At 40.5% G+C, this 19,579-nt stretch overlaps 2 protein-coding genes across 3 annotated transcripts in view; one reads left to right on the forward strand and one right to left on the reverse strand.

The window, feature by feature from the left end:
- The window catches only part of PDGFD (platelet derived growth factor D), a 232,980-nt gene that overhangs the window by 113,144 nt on the left and 100,257 nt on the right, over positions 1–19,579 (reverse strand). The window lies entirely within an intron of this gene.
- Positions 2,162–4,088, forward strand: DDI1 (DNA damage inducible 1 homolog 1). The gene has a single exon (XM_004453273.2). The coding sequence runs from the start codon at positions 2,371–2,373 to the stop codon at positions 3,571–3,573; it is 1,203 nt and encodes a 400-aa protein (XP_004453330.2). The 5' UTR covers positions 2,162–2,370; the 3' UTR covers positions 3,574–4,088.

Genomic DNA, 19,579 nt, shown 5'->3' on the forward strand with positions numbered 1-19,579 from the left:
TTTTATTTTCTGAGTATTTAGGCTCCACAATGAGAATTGATTTTCTGAGTGATAGCTCTGAGATCCTTCAGGAGTCTCACTTATCAAAGAAAGATTCAATTATGTTCTCATATTGTACTTACCAAGAAAGAAAATGCTTCACAAAGAACTCCTAAGGAAAGTTACAAAAACCCGCAGTTACCTAGATTAACACACCCAGGTAATTCAGATCACTTAATTCTCAGAAGCCTGTGCCATAGAGATTATGGTTTAACAACGGTTTATGTTTAGGAATATCTCCTTACATATAATCCCCAAGGTCTCCAAGTTTATTATACTACCAGAAGAGATTTTAATTAAAATTTGAAGCAAGAGAATTATATATATGGTATCCAAACCACCAACAATAAAATCAAGGAATAAAACAATGTATAAAGAGTTTTAAAGTACTAGACAGCCCCAGGAGGCTATGTTTATCTTTTCTGATTCCAGGCTATTTTGCAACAAGAGGCTTAAGCACTGGAGGAGGAGCTGGGCCGCAGGATCTGAAGGATCCCTGCCAATCTTGACAGCGTGTCATCTACAGAGCGATGACAGGGAATTGGCTAGAACGTGCGACTTCTTACTGTCCATTTTGTACTCTCCGTGAAAGATAAAATAGGAAGAATGTAAAATGTCACCAAAAGTGAAAAATTACAGCAAAACCATAAAAAATATTGTGTAAAGTTTAATTAAGTTTCAAGGCAATGGTTATATGAAAACAAACAGATGCTAGTTTCTTTTGATGAGATCTAGAGTTCTTGCTTGACCAAAACAAAAAGTTCTTATTCTATAAAAACAATTGCATCCATCGTTAAATGAGCACACACAAATGCCCTAGTATTAGCTCCCTGGCTTTTAAGGTTTTAAGATCAAATTGTCCAAAACTACTGGGGGTAGCGGGAGGTAAGGGGGAAAGGACATGGAATCCAAGTCTCACTGACTCAGCTACCCTGAATCATATGAAGGACTGCATATGACAGCTCTCGCAGTCGAGATGTTTCCAAACTCAGGAGGATTCATGACTGATGGGTGGAATACATTTAATAACTTAATATCTTGGGTCAAAGGGATATTCGTGTCTATGCTTTGTGAAAATCAGCTCTAAATGATTCCTAATATTCTTCAGGAAATTTACCGGGCTGAATTTTTTTGCCCTCTTATAAAGCCCCCATATTATGGATGTTGCTTTGCCTGCGAAAGGCTCAGAGCCAGGCCCCACTCCGAGGCGCTCCCTTGGTTCTCCAGCCCACCCACCCTCATGGCTGACCCCTCAAGTTTCCAGGCCCAGCGCCTCCCAGCTGACCTCCCTGCCCACCAGCCCTCACCACCTCGTGCAGGTACCCTCCAGGGGGTGTCCGCTGCTCCCTTGCGGCACAGGCTCTGTCTGCTGTAGGCTACACCGCAGAAGGGGGGTCTCCTGCTTTAGACCAGGAGGGCCAGATGCTGGACTTAGGTCACTCCGTCTGTGTCTCCAGAACGTGGCCGGCGCTCCACCCACCCTGGGCGCCCAGGCAGCTCCTCTAACAGCAACGAGGGTGAGCGTGAGACCTTCTGATCACCAAGGGAAGGGGGGAGATCCTCTTCCACCCGAGACGGCCCACTCCCAAGGGACGTGAGCCCGAGAAAGGCCTCTGGGGAAGTGCCCCCCTCCTCTGATGGCCAGAGGCCTTCTAACCAGTCTCGGGGCAAGGGGTGGGGGACAGACTGCTGACTCTCTTCTGTTGCCCTGTGGTTAACCTGGGAGAAGCCAGGCCTGGAGCACGAGCGCTCTGCAGCGTCAAACGCTCAATGAAGGCAGAGAAAAGCAGCCGGCACTCAAGGACCCCTGCCCATCGCCACTTCTCCAGAAGGAGCCCGTCTTCCGTATCCTGAGATCCTCCACTCCTGGGAACTGGACGTGGGTCTATGACCCGTCTGGCCTCCACGGTGACGTTCACAAGGCACTTCACTGCCGAATCTCGCTGAATGGGTCACCCTAAAGGCGACCGGGGCCCGTTGCCAACCAGCCTCTGTTTTTCTCCATCGCGTTAAATGGGCATTTAAGGGTTGGCTGTGGAACCCCCAGCCCAAGGCCTTTGGTTTCTATGGGAACAGGCCTTCTAAGTTCCAAAGGCACACATCCCAATGAGCTGTGGAACCCACCGTGTTCCCCCAGGGCTCCACGGGCGCACGCCGCCGGCACTGAGGCTGGCAGGGGGCTGCCAGGCTGGTGGGGGGCTCTGCCTCTGTGCCAGGGAAGCGGCCTGCGCAGCCGCGCCCCATCTGCGAGCCAGCCGTGGGCCGAGACCACCTCCGGGCCAGGGACTCCCCCCATGCCCTCGGTGCCCCCAACCCCCCCGGGCCCATGCCATGCTGATCACCGTGTACTGCGTGCGGAGGGACCTCTCCGAGGTGACCTTCTCCCTCCAGGTGAGCCCCGACTTCGAGCTCCGCAACTTCCGGGTGCTGTGTGAGCTGGAGGCCGGTGTGCCTGCCGAGGAGCTCCAGGTCCTCCACGCCGAGCGCCTCCTTGCCGACGACCACCGCTCCCTGGGCTCCTACGGCCTCAAAGACGGGGATGTCGTGGTGCTGCTGCAGAAGGAGGGCGCGGGGCCGCGACCCCCGGGCAGGGCCCCCCGCCTGCCCCGGATCGACTTCAGCGGCATTGCCGTGCCTGGCACATCCTGCCCCCGGCAGCAGCAGCAGCAGCAGCAGCAGCGCACCCAGGCGGCCCAGCACGCCGGCCTGGCCTGCGGGGAGAAGGCCGAGGCAGCCCGCGGCCTGGCCAGCCCTGCCCTGATCCGCAGCATGCTGCTGGCCAACCCCCACGACCTGTCCCTGCTGAAGGAGCGCAACCCACCGCTGGCCGAGGCCCTGCTCAGCGGCAACCTGGAGACGTTTTCGCAGGTCCTGCTGGAGCAGCAGAGGGAGAGGGCCCTGCGGGAGCAGGAGAGGCTGCGCCTCTACGCCGCTGACCCGTTCGATCTGGAAGCTCAGGCCAAAATAGAAGAGGAGATCCGGCAGCAGAACATTGAGGAAAACATGAACATAGCCATGGAAGAGGCTCCCGAGAGTTTCGGCCAAGTGGCGATGCTGTATATTAACTGCAAAGTGAACGGACATCCTTTGAAGGCTTTTGTGGACTCAGGCGCCCAGATGACCATCATGAGCCAGGCCTGTGCTGAGAGATGCAACATAATAAGGCTGGTGGACCGGAGGTGGGCTGGGATTGCTAAAGGGGTGGGCACCCAGAGGATTCTCGGCAGAGTCCATCTAGCGCAGATTCAGATCGAAGGTGACTTCTTACAGTGCTCGTTCTCCATCCTCGAGGAGCAACCCATGGACATGCTTCTAGGGCTGGACATGCTCAAACGACACCAGTGCTCCATCGACTTGAAGAAAAATGTGCTAGTGATCGGCACCACCGGCACGCAGACTTACTTTCTTCCTGAGGGAGAGTTACCCCCGTGTGCCAAGCTGGTAAGTGCTACTGGGCAAGAAGAGTCTTCAGATAAGGAAAGAGCAAATGCTTTTAAAAATTCAGTCATGGACTCGGGATGGAAAAAGCATTGAGACAGGTTGTGAAGGTTCCACCACCTCAAGGGCACCTCAGGTTCCAGAAAATTATAAGACGTGAGCTCACTGGCAGTGTAATCATTAAACACATCAGTAACCACTAAACCTGGCCTTGGGACTGAGTTCTGAGATCTCTAACTATCCTGAGTCATGATTGCTTGATCTTGGCCCCTCTTCCAATGTCCCTTTTTCAGAGATCACTGTACCTCCCCTGGGCAAGACCCCTCTGGAGGCACCAGCTGATGTCTAGATAATCCATGCAAAGGAAAACCAGCCTCTTCCTTTCAGAGCCGATTTTATCCGATTAAAGGGTGGCTTGTCCAAACCAGCTGCTCTTGTGCAGAATTCCCGGGAGAAAGCCATTGCTGCACCCGCTACGAGGCATCGACACACAACTATTTCAAAGCAGCCCTAACAACTGTATATATCCAGAGTCACGTGTCTCTCTTTGCAGATTGTTTGCTTTGTGAAAGGTATTAGAAATGGTGGGTCAATTATATTTTTGAATTAATTCTTCTACATGTCTTGTGGATACATAAGGGCCAACTTGCTCATAGTTCACATGATCTTTTGCCTGGAGTTCCCGTTACCACACCATACTCACTGTGACCTACCGCTAGATTAACTCCAAGAAAAACTTGTTGTAAAATGAAGGTGCTGACTTAGATCTTTAGATCTCGCCTTCTCCCTCAAATTAAGGTGCTTCTCGAGAACCTGTATTTGCATGGTAGTGTGGGAGTGGGTGGTAGGGGTGGGCAGTGTTCCAGGTTCTCCTTCCTCATTTCAACTAGACCAGTGCCTTTAAAAAATCCGCTTTATATTCTAAGCTGTTAGACAAGATGTTGTCTGAACAAAAGGCATCACTGCTAAAATAGCATAAGAAAATTTCTGAAGGAGAACTCCAAGGCCCCATTCTGCTCTACAATCCATTCTAAGAAAGCTACTTTGCAATCTACTGATAATGGAGAATGGATGATTCCAGACTTAATCACAATCCATGGATACACCTGAGAGAACAGGGCCAGCTGCCTGAGGCCATCTGACCCAGGGTAAAATATTTCAGGGCATTAATTCATCAAGCCTCCTGTTAGAACAGTGCATTCAAAGTCAAGAAATGTCTATTCTAATCCTAGATCTGTATTCCTTAGACAAACCAGGTCATCTATTTTAGAACTCAGGTTCCTCATCTAGAAATTGATAGGGGAGAGTGAGCCAACTTCAAGTACTGAGACTGTAGAATTAGGATAATCTTTTAAGTTATTTTATATTTTTCCCAAGGAGATATAAAGCCACTAGCAGCATTCTGAATGGCTACAGAAAAAAAAATCCTTCTCTATAGTACTCATATCCCTTTCTTGTTCTGATTCTTGTTGAGACTCATCACCTCCGTTCTAAAGAGAACCACATCTTGCCGTCCAGTCAACGTCAGATCCTGTGAATCCTCTGCTCACAGTCCTCAACCATGTACCCTTGCACCTGTGCTTACATCCAGTAGAACTGCTAAACAAATGAAATGGGCACACTTCTTTCTTATTTTTGTTTCTAATTAAATACTCAGGAAAAAATGGAATTAAGAAAGGAAGCAACTTCAGAATGAAGCCAGGGATAAGCAAAATGCCTGTGAATAGATGGGAACTGAACTGATAAATCCATGGATTCCTTCACAGATAAAAATATTTGAAATTCTTAGTATTTTCTTCTAGACTCTGTTCTGAAGCCCATATATGAAAAAAAAAAAAAACCAACAACAACAACAAACCACCTTATTCTGATTTGGACAGGTCACTTGTGACTGGTGAATGTCAAAAAAAGTTTAATATGTGGCCTGCTGTGATGTCCAACACACAAGAGCCACTCTACACATTACAGCATCTTTATGCTAAATGACAGTTTATCTGCCACCTAGTCTACCACCCTGCCCTGCCTTCATTCCAATTCTGTAATTGAATTCCCTGACAACATCCCAACAGCATGGCAGCATATTATCACGGACATCTACATGAACACCTCTAGTGATGAGCAACTCACCTTCTGAAGGAGCTAGGATGTTTTGGGGAAGGTCTCAGATAAAATTTTTTGTTCCTTATTATGAGCTGAAATCTATTGCCCTATAATTTCTAATGAACTGGTCTTCATTCTTCCGCCTATAATTTCTAATGAACTGGTCTTCATTCTTCCTTCTGCCAAGTACATATTTAATCACTCCGGCATGAGGTAATCCTTTTAATGAATGAAATCAGTGTCATTCTAAATATTTACTTTCACAAGCCAAACAAGATTGGTTTTTCCTCATAGAACAAGCTCCAGGTCTCCAAAATTTCTGTCATGTTCCTTCAGACATACTCCATCTTCTAAAAATTTGACTTGAGTGAATGGAAAGATAATTTAAAAACACTTTTATTGAACTGAAAAGCAATGACTTCAAGGAAAAAAATCAAAACACAAAGTGAATTAATTGAGCATTGCTTTTATTGACCAATTTATTAAATCATTAACTTTCAAATCATAAAGTATTTTAAAAATTAGTGTCATGGATTTAAAGGTTTGATTCACTCTTACATGTACCTGGATAGGTCTTAATCTATTAACTTTTAAACGGAGTGGTTTTATGAAAGGGAGCATCTTTTTATACCTACTACGTGTGGATCATTCACTATGCAAGATCCTTTTCATATCTTACTGCCATGAACCCTTAAACCTTCAAGACAATTATCATTTACCCCATTTTACAGATGGAGAAGGTAAGGCTCAGAATGATCACAAAACTTTCAGATTCTAAAGTTCAGTGTGTTTTTTTTTAACTTTTTAAAATGACAACTTACATTTTACATTTTACATTGTGATTCAGATTTACACACACACCAGATTTACACACACATACACATGTTTTTCATATACAAATATAATTGAAAAATATTCTTGAAATACTATGTTTCATTCTTCACTAGTCTTTTTCTTTTAAAAATTATATTTTAAGAATGTTAGACACGTCCACTAAATGATTCCTGAATGGTGTCCTCACTGACTGACTTGATTGTCTGATTCAAATCTTTCTGATTTCAAACACCAGGTTCTTTCCATTATGTAAGCTGGTTTAGCTGTCACATTTTAATTCTATAACCTAATACAAAATGAAAATGAAAGTTCATTTTATACAAAGTGCCAAAACGCAACTGGTACAGCCGTAATCAAAATATACTCAACAATTCTTTATTGAGCACCCACGAAAGCAACACTGACCAAGGTTTTTATAAATAAGGAAATGAGTAACTTACATTTCCAGACCTCAAGGTGATTACAACTTGGTAGAGGTAGAAGACAGACTAGTAATCAACTAAGAGCAAAACAGATGGGCACGAAACTAATAACACGATGATACAAATTAAGGATTGGATTTTAATCTTGGGGTTATTTTTAAAATAAGAAATAAGCAGGTGAAATGCACTTTCAATATGTCTAAAATGTCCATCACTAATGCTGGGGAAAAAACCGCCCTCTTAAAGTTCAGGTTGCTAATATATAACTCATAAATATCTTCCCCTGGGAATTTACTTCCTGGAATTGATGAACTAATCTTCCTTTTTTTCCCCTTTCCTATCAGAAATCATGATAAAGGAGACCACATGATGAAATAGAACTAATCTGTTTAAAATAACAGGCAATTTAAAATAATCAGTTAAACCTCTGGTTTCACCTAATGCCCATTTAAATTCCCATTTTATCTAAAAGAAAATCAGTATTCTGACAAGCATTTCAAGACTATAGTAATGCATTCTGCCCCAGTTAAACCTGGAACAGAGATGTCTTTAAAATACGTAGAGGGGAAGCAGATTTGGCCCAATGGATAGGGTGTCTGCCTACCACATGGGAGGTCCAAGGTTCAAACCCAGGGACTCCTGACCCGTGTGATGAGCTAGCCCACATGCACTGCTGATGTGCGCAAGGAGTGCCGTGCCACGCAGAGGTGTTCCCTGCGTAGGGGAGCCCCACGCGCAAGGTGTGCGCCCTGTAAGGAGAGCCACCCAGCGCAAAAGAAAGTCCAGCCTGTCCAGGAATGGCGCCGCACACACGGAGAACTGATGCAGCAAGATGACTCAACAAAAAGAGACACATTCCCGGTGTCACTGACAAGAATACAAGCAGGCACAGAAGAACATGCAGCAAATGGACACAGAGAGCAGACAACTGGGGGCGGGAAGGGGAGAGAAATAAATAAATAAATAAGTAATCTTAAAAAAAAATAAGTAAAATAAAATATGTAGAGCGTTTATCTTGACTTTTTAAAATATTGGGTCACAAAATTTTTCCTGTTTCTAAGGGAAAATCCACTCCTCCAAAAGTAAAAGAGAAAGAAAAATGGATGTCTGCATATATGAATTCATTTTCTGGGTAGATACTAAATGTTTAATTAAAAGCACATTGAGCTTTCAGAATGCCAATTAAAAGAGGGTCATTTGCTGACATCCAACATTTCATAAAGAAAAACTCAAGTAGATGATTAGAGAGTGAGCTTACATTGGTGAAGATATTAATCAATGCTAGCATTCATAGTGATTCTTTGAGGTTCATAAGAAGCTGGAAAAAATGAATAACGTAGGTAGAAAGGTAGAGAAGAAAAAACAAATGAAACAGATCTCTGGGTTACCTTTAACAATCTAATTTTCTCTTGATTTAAATACTGCGGTAGACCTATTTCTCTATGGTGGATGGGGATAGGGCAGAGATGATGGGTTAGCAATCTTCTCTGGGTGGTTATCTAAAAATGAAAATATTTTCATTATTTTTCACAGGAAAGCCTGAGTCAAACTTGCTTCTGAACCCCAGCTTTTTGCCACATTGGGGTCCATCTGTTAGAAATCTCAGAAGTTCTAAGGGTCTGCTAATCAGAAAAACGGAACTTGCCAACCCATTGGGCCTCCTGTACCCTCTCACAATCCACTTAAAAGGCTGCTGAGATGGCTAAACCTGGGGTATTTCTACACTATTAATCAAAAAATTTATTTTAATAACATCATTATACAAAATTCAGACTAATTTTCTCCTATGTTAACGCACATGGATTGTATTGTAAGATCTGCTTCAGATTAGGGTAAAAGTATGTACTTTTCTTTAGTTAATTGTATACTGATATTGTGTCTAACTACAATGATTACCGACATAAGTATATTCCAGGTAAATAATCATGTAAATCCATCAACGTCTTACTCTTCAACATTAATCAACATTCAGGATTCTTACTCTGCCAGTCCGGGCTCTACAATAAGGACCCCTTGAGTTAAAGAGGAAAGTTAATTAAAAATTACATTAATGCACATATTCTCCTTTCCAAACTCATGGCATGCCTAGGAATCCAATTAGTCTATCTGTTAAAAAGTATCAGCATTTTGAATTCATTGGTGTCACCACATTTTTTTCCTCGAAAGTCTTGTCATTGTCCAGCATCATGCAGAGAGAGACAGATTTTAGTTATAGTTAGACTTTCAAAAACTCTAGAAGGACTAGAGAGAGAAAAAAAAGAAGGGATGCAAAATTATTTAATTTTGTGCTGAGTCATACTAATCCTGAATATGGAGTTTAGAGAAACGGACTCCTGCTCTCCTCTTTGAAAAGCTAATTGCAACATGGCAGGATCTATCCAACAAAATGTTATTGAGCACCTACTTTATGTCAGGCACTGTTTGTTTTTTAGGAGGTACTGGGGCTTGAACCCAGAACCTTATATGTGCAAAGAGGACAGTCAACCACTGAGCTCCACCCACACCCAGGCACTGTTTTAGGTGCTGGGTATCCTCAGTGCTGCAATAGATTTCTGGAGCTCAACAGTTCCTTTGAGCTGCAGCCTGCAGGTGAAACAATCTGTCACCTCAATTATAAGCCATCCAGGGATCCTGTGTGATGACCAAGCCTATTGACCCCACATTAGCATATGGATTGCTAGGCGAAACGTCAAGGTGAAGGGTAAGTTCTCTGCCTTATCCCAAAGTGATACTGAGTTCAACTTGTTTCCTATGATGGAAGAAATCTAGGAGGTATAGTTCCACAATACACAAGTACTTTCTCAAAAAGCAAAAGGAAAGGGTTTGTGGTTTGCACAACACATGAACTACAGACAAAATAGGCAGAAGAAATTAACTACTAGAAATGAATCGATTTGATGAAACATTTGCCATACAGTTTAACTCCAGGGAATGAAAGGACAGGGGCTCTCAAGGGCAGAGATAACAACCAGATGGCAATTAGAGAAATGTGCCTTTAGGAAACTGAGAACAGGGCCCCAAATTACTAACAAAAATAAACTAAGTGCGGGTTTTTCTGGGTCTCCTCTGTTTATAACCATGTCTTTTTTATATGTGAGTGTTATTAATCAGCTGATGTAGATAAAGCATGGCTTTTTCTAACAGTAATTTAGTTTTAATATAAAAATATATTAGGTAAAAATCATATACAGATAGTAAGATTATCTTTGAATAATTAGAACAATTATGCTATGGATTATCAATATGACATATTTATATGTATAGATTTAAATGTAAGTGACCTAAGAAATAGGTGCTTTTAATCTGGCAAAATTGCCATGGATTACATGCCATTGTAATTTTAGCTAGAATTTACAGGGACCAACTCACGCCAATGTTCCCCAAAATTGAACCAGTTTTAAAACTGATAATCCTGTATCCCAGCAACCACTCATTCCCAGGAGAACCAGAAGAGTCACCCCATTAGTGTTGGAAGTGGATTTTTACTTTAACGTACACGAACACGCTGTGCACCTCCAAACAAACTGCAAATTTAATAGGCCTGAATCACTCATGCTATCAGTATATATCCAAATGTTGAACTAAATGGTTCGAATCTTTTTGCATAGGATAAATAACCTTGTTTAAACATGTTAATTGCATATTTCTGAACTGGAAATTTAATAATTTTAAAATGGCAAGAAAATCACATTTTAAAAGAAATATTAAAGGAATTCAAGGTCCCTCTGAACTTTTTAAGAAAATGAATAATATAGCTGGAGTTGGATTCCTGCATGAAACTGCTTTCACTTTCACGTATCCTTGGAAATTGCATATAGCTATGCAACTAAAAATTGAAATGAGGAGAAATCAACACATCAGAATAAATGGGGGCATGGGACACTCAAAATAATTATTTACATTATCCATGAACTTGGATTATTTTATCCTGAAAAAGCACTGATAAAATAAAATTATACTTCCACACCAATGCAAGGTGCTAATAATTGGGTGATAGATGGGAGTCCATATTTTATGTATGATTGTTCTATAAACCCACAACTTCTATAATAAAGAAAAAACAAGAGCAATAAAATTTACTACCTTTACTCTAATAGTAAAGATAGTGATAAACTGACTTTAAGTAACAGACTGACTTTAAGTATCAAGGTAAATCTTAAATTTTGAGTTTTTAAGGGACTATTTGAACAAGGGAGCAGATACTTCAGAAGAACCACAAATATTGGTGTTACCTTAACATTTATTTTAAATTGTCATGGAAGCTCTTGAAAGCCAAGCGGTAATGAACAGAGTGAAAGGCAGAAATGCACAAAGGGAATGGGGAAATGATGAGCAAGTGTGATAAATGTGCATACGGACCTCATATAGATATGGGTTATGGGTGGGGGCTGTTCATCTCTTCATGAATAACCTGGGCTCTGTGTGTCAAACAATAAAAAACTGCAGCCCTGCCCTTCATAACCATGCCAACCACTCCAGTCCTGGAAAACCAATTAAGTGATACAGGCTCTATAGACTTTGAATATTCAAGAAGGATGCATACTAAATATGTTAATTCAAGCCTACCTGGAATGGGAGAAATATGTGTTAACTCAAGGTTATCTAGCACTTAAACAAAGCACCATTTGACTCTTCACTCCTTCATCCTCTGTATAAAAAGAACCAAAAAATCTGATTTGGGACTAAGGTTTTTGAACAGAAAAGTTCCTGAGCCTGGCCAGTTATAAATAACTTTTTTTCCTTCCCAAAATTATTATTGAGTCCTGGCCTTCCATACATGATTATTGAATCTCTCTGCTTCCACAACATTTCTGGGGGCTCATCTGGAATCACAACAAAGGCCAGAGGTGGCAGGACTTCACTACTCCTTCCAGATGTCTCTGAGGAAGCCAGGAGGACTCAGGTGAACTTCAAATCTGGGCGCTCCTGGACTCCCTTCAGGCCAGAAAGAGGATGTGGGCTCTACCAGAGTCCTCCCAGAAAGAATCAGATGCAACGAAAGGTCTAAAAGAAAATTCTGGGGACAAAAAATTCTGAACACGAAAAAAGGTATGACTCCCTGGCGGGGGAGGGGGGGGTTACACTGTCAGGAAAACCTAACTTTAAATGTTAGAAGGGCAGCCTGATCAACTCCCAAGAGGACCTCAGTACCTCCAAAATTCAGGGGGAAGCCGTCTTTTCCAGGTCTGAAAGGGAAAAAAAAGGAAAAGCCAGATGTTTAAGTTTAGCTTACGGTGTGTTAGCATCTGATTCTGGTCCTGTCTTCACCAAGATAGTGAAGGTTTGATTACAGTGGAAAAGGACATTAAATGGGTTTTTAAGTTTTAGTGCATCCTGAAAAATTGGTCTGGATTTGGAAAATCTTGGTTACAGGAAAATGGATTGGTTTTTGTAATAAAGTTTGGTCTGGATATAAGTTAAACAGTGAAAAGTTTTAGCCAGAAATAAGTCTTCATTTTGGTGCTGGATTGCAAATGAGCTTGCTTTGTAAAAAGCAAGGGTAAGCAGAAAGTCCTGTTAGAGGTTTGGTGTTGAACGTTCCCCCTCCCTAAGGATACAATAATTGAAGGGCTGTAGCTAAGGATGAATATTATGAGTCAGATTAGTGGGCTTTGTGCTTGTCTGTATTCAATGCCATTGTGGGTTTTCATGCCTCTAGATGGCAATGTTAAATTGTGTGATTGTGTGAAATAGTAAACTTTGGTTAAGCTGGAGCCCTCCCTTGCCATTGGCAAAGGAGTGAAATGATTATAGTTTATAAAGCAAACTGTGGAATCTGAACGTGCACACACTCGGGGATTCTCCATGTCTGTATCCGTGCCGCGCACCCAGGTTTATTAAATCTGGCCCCAGCAGGATGGCTGAGTCATAAAACAGTAGTTTAAATCATGGCCCGGCCAAAACAGAGGTCCCCCAGGAAAGCACCAAGCCTGAGAAGCTTCTTCAAACCATTTTAACAGCCTGGAACTTGCCTGGTATTGCCTGCTCCAGCCCCCTCCCCTAGGGGGATGCATGACAAAGGTGGAGGTCCAGGGCTTACCTCTCCCAGCAAGTCCACACCTTGGTAAACTGCATTCCTGTCTAACCACACCCAGCTGCCAGGGAGGGGGGAAGTGGAAAGGTGCCAGGCAAAGCCAGGATGAATGCAGTGGAAGTACCTTCCCCTGGGGCATTCACAAGCAAGGACACATTTGCATAATTAACCTCTGCCCATGTTTTGCCTTTCTGAATTTCTCTTTGCAGGTCTGTGTTAAAATGCTTTAAAATGTTTTAAAAGCTATGAAACTGGTAAAGTGCCTTTACTACAGGAAAAAAAAAGTTCACCTTGGCAACTTTGTGCTAAATTTAGACAGCCTATCTCCCAATCTGTGCTTAAATTTTAGGTCCTCAACTCTTAATTTTGTCAGTTTGCTTGTGCCTAGGAAATCAAATGTAAAGTTCACCTGTTACAAGTTGAATGATGGTAAAAAGTAACCTGGAAATGAATCTTTGAATGCCAGTACTGTCTTACTGGTAAATTTAATGCATAACTCATGAATAAAATTTATTTAGTTACTGAAAAAGGCAAAAGAAAGCTGCACAGAATTGTTACAAATAAAATTACTTTAATTGCATAATTGACAAATAAAGGTACCCAAATTAATTTTAAGTAAAAACTTTCTAGAAACTAAGAATTAAAATCATTGTATAAGTACCTTTATATATAAATTTATAACGAACTATTACAGCAGAGTAAATGTAGCCTAAATTTCAGCTATTGTAATAGTAATCAAACTAATTTACCTCTGTTTATGGCTACCTCAAGTTTATCTAGTGCTTACTATAATAATAGTAATTGTAACTTAAACTTACCTTATAGTTATTTTATAGCTAATTTCATCCCTAGACTTCAACTATTGTAGTGGTAATTATAACCTGAATTTGCCTTTGCTTATGGTGACTGTGGGTCTGGCCCCCCCTTGCCTCTGCTTATGGTTCAAAAGCAAAGAAAAAATATATCATAACATTAAAACATTATGGTTATAAGCCATTAATTTAAAAGAGCCACAAAGGGGGAAACCACAAACTTCTAATCTGGAAAGTTAGCAAAAAAAAAAGTCTTCAGAAAAATCTCTCAAATATTGTTTTACAATTAAACTTGCTTTATAAAAAAGGGAAAGAAAGTTTTAAAAAAACTAAATGGTGTTTCTGTATCAAACTATTCAATTCTGCCTATTTGCTCAAATTAAACTAAGCAGTATGAAAAAATCATATAGAAATCTGAATATAAAAACTATTGGAAAAGCTATAAAAATCCTTACTAAATTATAATCGGAACAAATTAAGTAATTGCTTTATATCCCAAAGCCTAGAAGTCAGCATGCTTTTAAAATTATTCAACTTTAAAATTATCAGAGACAAAAATGTTTTAAGCCCCTGTTAAAAAAAAAAAAAAGAAGACAACATTCTTTATTTAAACAATAACAATTTCAACTTATTTAGCTTGAGTATTATCTCTTTGGTTTATGGGATACCAGGTTAATAAGTTAACATTATATGTATTGGATCTTTAAAATAATAAAAACTGTAAATTCGTGTTTAATAAAATTAAGTTAAATGTAGGGCTGCTCTCTCTTAAATGCATAAAGTAAATTCCATTGGTTACTAATTGTAACCTAAGGTAAATCTGCCAGTCTGTGGTTGTGGTCAATTGTAAAGAATTTGTAAAAGCGTCTTCCAGACTGAAGCATTTAAATGGCTCTAATTCTAAAGAGTCGTTACTAACTAGAAACCTGGATTAATATTGACGGCAAGAAGTAGCTTTGTAGCAATGAAACCTGTCTGAAAGTCACCTCAATGTGCATATTCAAGCAGTGGTAATGAAAAGTTACCTTGATTCCACTGGGAATCTTCCATTTGCATTTTAACAATGAAAAATAGTTTTACCTCTACTGCTAAAGCAAAATACCTGCTAATTAACGTCTTCATGGTAAAAGTGTAGAAGTAAAAAGCAAGGTACTAAAAAGTTAAGTTCATTTGATATGTAACACATTGCATTAGAAATGTTTAAAAGGTACGTAAAAATCAAGAGATAAACTTCAGCCTTGTCAAACTCTCTTGTGCATTCAAACCAGGCCTTGAATACATTGCAGGTTGCTTTTCCATACAATTTATTGGCTAGTTTGGTCACTGACCCCTAAAACAATAAAAATATCTACTACATCTCTGGTAGTGCTCCTGAAGTGGATGGAAACTACTTTATAGTTTCGAGCTTCTGTAGCAGCCAACAATGACTAAGTACAACTAAATGCACAATGAATATCATCTCCAAACTGGCACTGTTGCAAGGTGCCAGAGAGCATTACACACCAGGCCGGTAAGATCTACTCCCTAGTTTCTCTCTAGAGTCAACAGTGATGCAGTTTCTGTGAATAACATATGAAGTGGAGTAATAAATACCCGAATACCGTGAGTAGAACTTAAACACAATTGGCATTACGGCCTGCTCCCATGGGGAGATTACATGTAAAGTATTGCAAACCTGAAACTTAAATCTATTAATTGCAGCTCAAAAAAACACTTATGCATTAAGTAATACATTAATTATTAAATACTGTATCTTTATCCTGTTCTAGATAGATGCCCAGTGATTATAGTGTTATCTTTTCTATTCTGAATCATGTGCAAAAGCACATTGAACATGTTAAAGTCCTGGTAAACTTCATTTTCTAAGAAGTTAATAAACACGTTTAGAAGATTTAAGAAAATAGCCATCTTGCCTGAAAGTAGTGGGGCCAAGAGCTCTTTCAATCTAAAAAGCCACCAAACTAGCTTGGGGGCAACCACTCACAGTGTTCACCCCATACCGGGTAAAGGATGTGCTTAAGGCCAGGGGCCATCAGTGGCTTACAGGTAACCAGTTAATTAATACTAGGCTCAACTGCTGGGAACCCCCGAAGTGCAAATAAGAATGTGTCGACCTCGCCAACCAGCCTCTCTACTACTGGTAAAAGGTCCAAAGTTAGATCCTGAGAAACCCCTTCTCCACTCCTGCCTCAAAACTCTTAGCCAAAACTACTCAAGCAGGCCAGATTTTAAAAATAAGCCTCTTGTGAAAGCAGACGCTAAATGGTTCACAAATGAAAGCAGCTTTATTAAAAAGAAATTAAAAAGGCACACCATCAGTGGTTTCTCAATTTAAACCATAGAGGCCAAAGCTCTTCCCCCTGGAACTTCAGCCCAGAAAGCAAAGCTAATTGCCCTTACCCAAAGTTTAAACCTAGCAGCTGGAAAATGGGCTAATATTTACACAAACTCTAAGTACGCTTTCCTTGTCCTTCACGCTTACTCTGCTGTGTGGCAAAAACGAGGCTTGCTTACTAACAGTGGGTCATCTATTGAACAATCAAACATGACTAGGAGTTATTCACTTAAAGCCAAAATTGAAAAAACTTTACTCTGTAGTTTTGATCACTCCCATAGCTATTAAAGCTAAAAGAATTTCCAACTTGGTGCACTAATCCTGAATGAAACCAGCTGCCCAAGAAAGCGCCAGTTCACCAGAAGCACCTGACAAAACACGTAAGTGCCAATCATTGAACAGTCAGAAATGGGTCTTCAAAAACAAAGCCAAGTACCTAATACCATTATCTATTACAATTCTCTCTGGAGGTTAACCAAGAACATAAAATAACTTAAAAAAATAAAAATACACACACACACACACACTGTTTCCCACCAACTTTAAAAAAAGGTGTTTGCAGGCAACTAACCTTTTCTACCTCTGTGATCCAGTGTTCCCTTAAAAAAAAAAACACGTACTCCAAAATTCTAATTAAATTTGTTTCTTTCAGAAAAAGCATCTTATTAACCATGTGAAAACTTCATCCAGTTTCATACAAAATACCAGATCTGTCTTCCTCCAGTCAAAATAAAATAACAAAGTTTTTACACTTTGTCAGGTGGGGACTACAGCCCATGGCCAGCAGAAAGTAGCTACAGAAAAAAGGATCATCTCCCATTAAGCACCCCTTTAGGATTAAAGGGGTAAACTCTCTAAAGAGAAGATAAAAATTAATAAATGGATCTGAAGCCTGGCAAGAAATCCAAATAAGCACCGGTAAGCCCCAGGATGGCTGCTGAGGGCCCCCACCCCCAGGATTCTGCTGTCCAGGAAAAAGATTCTGCTGGGAACAGGAAAAAGCCCTGGATGTTGCCCAGGGGCTTTGTCTTTAGGCCCTCACTGGGAAATTCATATGTGAGGTAATCAGTCAAAACAACAAACAGCCGCCCACCTTGTAACTCCAACATAGTAATGCCAAAGCGTATAGCAAGTTAAGCTTGCATAAAGGGGGGAAGGATATGGGCTATGGGTGGGGCTGTGCATCTCCTCATGAATAACCTGGGCTTGTGTGTCAAACAATAAAAAACTGCAGCCCTGCCCTTTGTAACCATGCCAACCACTGCAGTCCTGGAAAGCCAATTAAGTGATATAGGCTCTATAGACTTTGAATATTCAGGGAGGATGCAAACTAAATATGTTAATTCAAGCCTACCTAGAATGTGAGAAATATGTGTTAACTCAAGTTTTTCTAGCACTTAAACAAAGCACCATTTGACTCTTCACTCCTACATCCTCTGCAAAAAAATAACCTGAAAATCTTATCTAGGACTCGGGTTTTTGAACAGAAAAGTTCCCGAGCCCGGTCAGTCATAAATAAATTTTTTCCTTCCCAAAATTATTACTGAGTCCTGGCCTTCCATATGTGAGTATTTAATCTCTCTGCTTCCACAACAATATGATTTGTAAAAGAAGTTTTGTTGAGTTTCTGGTTGAGGAGAGATAACATGGTGAGCCTGTGAAACTGAGATAGAAAACCCGTGAAACTGAGGTAAAGACTGAGATTGGGAGATATGATCAGATTGTGATGTTTCCATGGAAGTAGCAGTCTAAGAAAAAATAGGTCAATCACTAACATCCACTGCACCAAATAATTTGAGAAAAGGCAAAATGGCAAAGTGAAATCTTAACATTTGCCACTGGAAGGACAAGAAAAACTGTGACAAGGGTAGTTTCCTTAGAATTGGGAGAAGGCAGCAAAGAGAAGTTGGTATCAATGAAATACCCAAAGCATACAGACACGCTATCTTTTGTTACCAGTCACACAAATTCTTCTACTCACTAGTTAAAAAGTTCATGCATCTCCTAGATGGTCAAGGGTTAGTATTAAATGGTATTAAGAAAAACTTTACATAAATATATTGGAGCCAGGACTATAGGCTTCAATCTATCAGAAATAATTGCAAAAATTAAAGTAACAGATGGACAGAGTAATACAACAACATAGACATTCTCTATTCTAGCCCTGCCAACTGCCATCACTCTGTTTCCAAAACAGTAACTGACAGAAAACAATCTCATTGATATTCCCTAAACTATAGGCGTTTATGTCCCCATATGGCAAGGTCTCCATTGTCAAAGCCTCACTGTATAATGCCTCCTGAGTTCACCATCTGCAATGGTTTAATCAGAGTGAGAAGAATAAGAATGTATTTTTAAATTCTTTCTCCTTTTGAAAGCATTCTAAATATATTTCAGAAAGTAGCTAAGAGCTACAAAGGCACGTGTGGACACTTCAAAGTCCTATCTGCACTTTGTCTATAGTTTGTGAAGGTTTAAAAAATTTGGAGGCCAATGAAAGGGTTTTACAGGAAACTGGAGGATAGTTTAGTGACTCTTCATCCTTCAATTAAGATCCTGTGGAGGAATAAGCCAGACACAGAAGGACAAATATTGTATGGTCTCACTAATATGAACTAAGTACAAAGAATAAACACATAGAGTTGAAACCTAGAGTATAGGTTATTAGGAGATAGGATGAGAGCTGAGAAAGGGTACTGATGTTTAATGTCGGTAGAATTAACTGTAAAGAGTGGAAATGAATAGAACTGATGGTAACATAGTATTATTAACATGGTTGGTTTATAAATGGGATTCTGGCTAGAAAGCAGTAGTCTAGGGATATATATGTCAAATGAAAGAAAGCTAGAGAATAATCTAGGAACTGAATAATATACTGAACCCAGAAGTAGATGAGGATTGTGGTTAATAATACAAGAATGTTCTACAAACTAGAACAAATGTACGTCACTATTACCATGTGGTAAGAAAATGGTGATGCATAGAAAAAATACAATTAATGTAACTTACGGGCTACAGTTAACAGGAATATTGTAATATTCTTGCATCAGTGTCAAAGAAGGTACTATATCAACGCTAAGGGTCAATAATGGGGGACATGGGATTTTTTTCTTTTTAAAGATACATAAATCACACAAGACGTTACAATAAAAAAATATAAGAGGTTCCCATATACCCAACTCCCCAAACCCCTCACTCCTCCCACATTAACAACTTCTTTTGGAATAAGGAAAATGTTCAAAAATTTACTGAGGCTACACAACTCTGTGGTGAAAGTGAGAGCCACTAAGTGAACAATTTGGATGGATTGTATAAGGCACGGGAATGTGTAACACAGTGAACCATGTGGCGAAAGATGGACTGTGGTAACAGCACAAACAGGAATATTCTTCATGAACTATGACAAGTGTACAATATTAATTCATGGTGTTAATAATAGGAGTATATGGAAAAATACACCAAATGTATACTATGGACCAGAGTTCGTGGTAATAGTCTAAAGATGCTATTTCATAAACTGTGAAAAATATTACACAATAATGTAAGGTGTTGGTGGAGGGGTGAT

The sequence above is a fragment of the Dasypus novemcinctus genome, chromosome 27 (assembly GCF_030445035.2).
Source record: "Dasypus novemcinctus isolate mDasNov1 chromosome 27, mDasNov1.1.hap2, whole genome shotgun sequence".
Lineage (NCBI taxonomy): Eukaryota > Metazoa > Chordata > Mammalia > Cingulata > Dasypodidae > Dasypus > Dasypus novemcinctus.

Excerpts from the sequence above, each read along its gene's own strand:
- DDI1 (XM_004453273.2), top strand. The coding sequence starts at position 2,371 with ATGCTGATCACCGTGTACTGCGTGCGGAGGGACCTCTCCGAGGTGACC.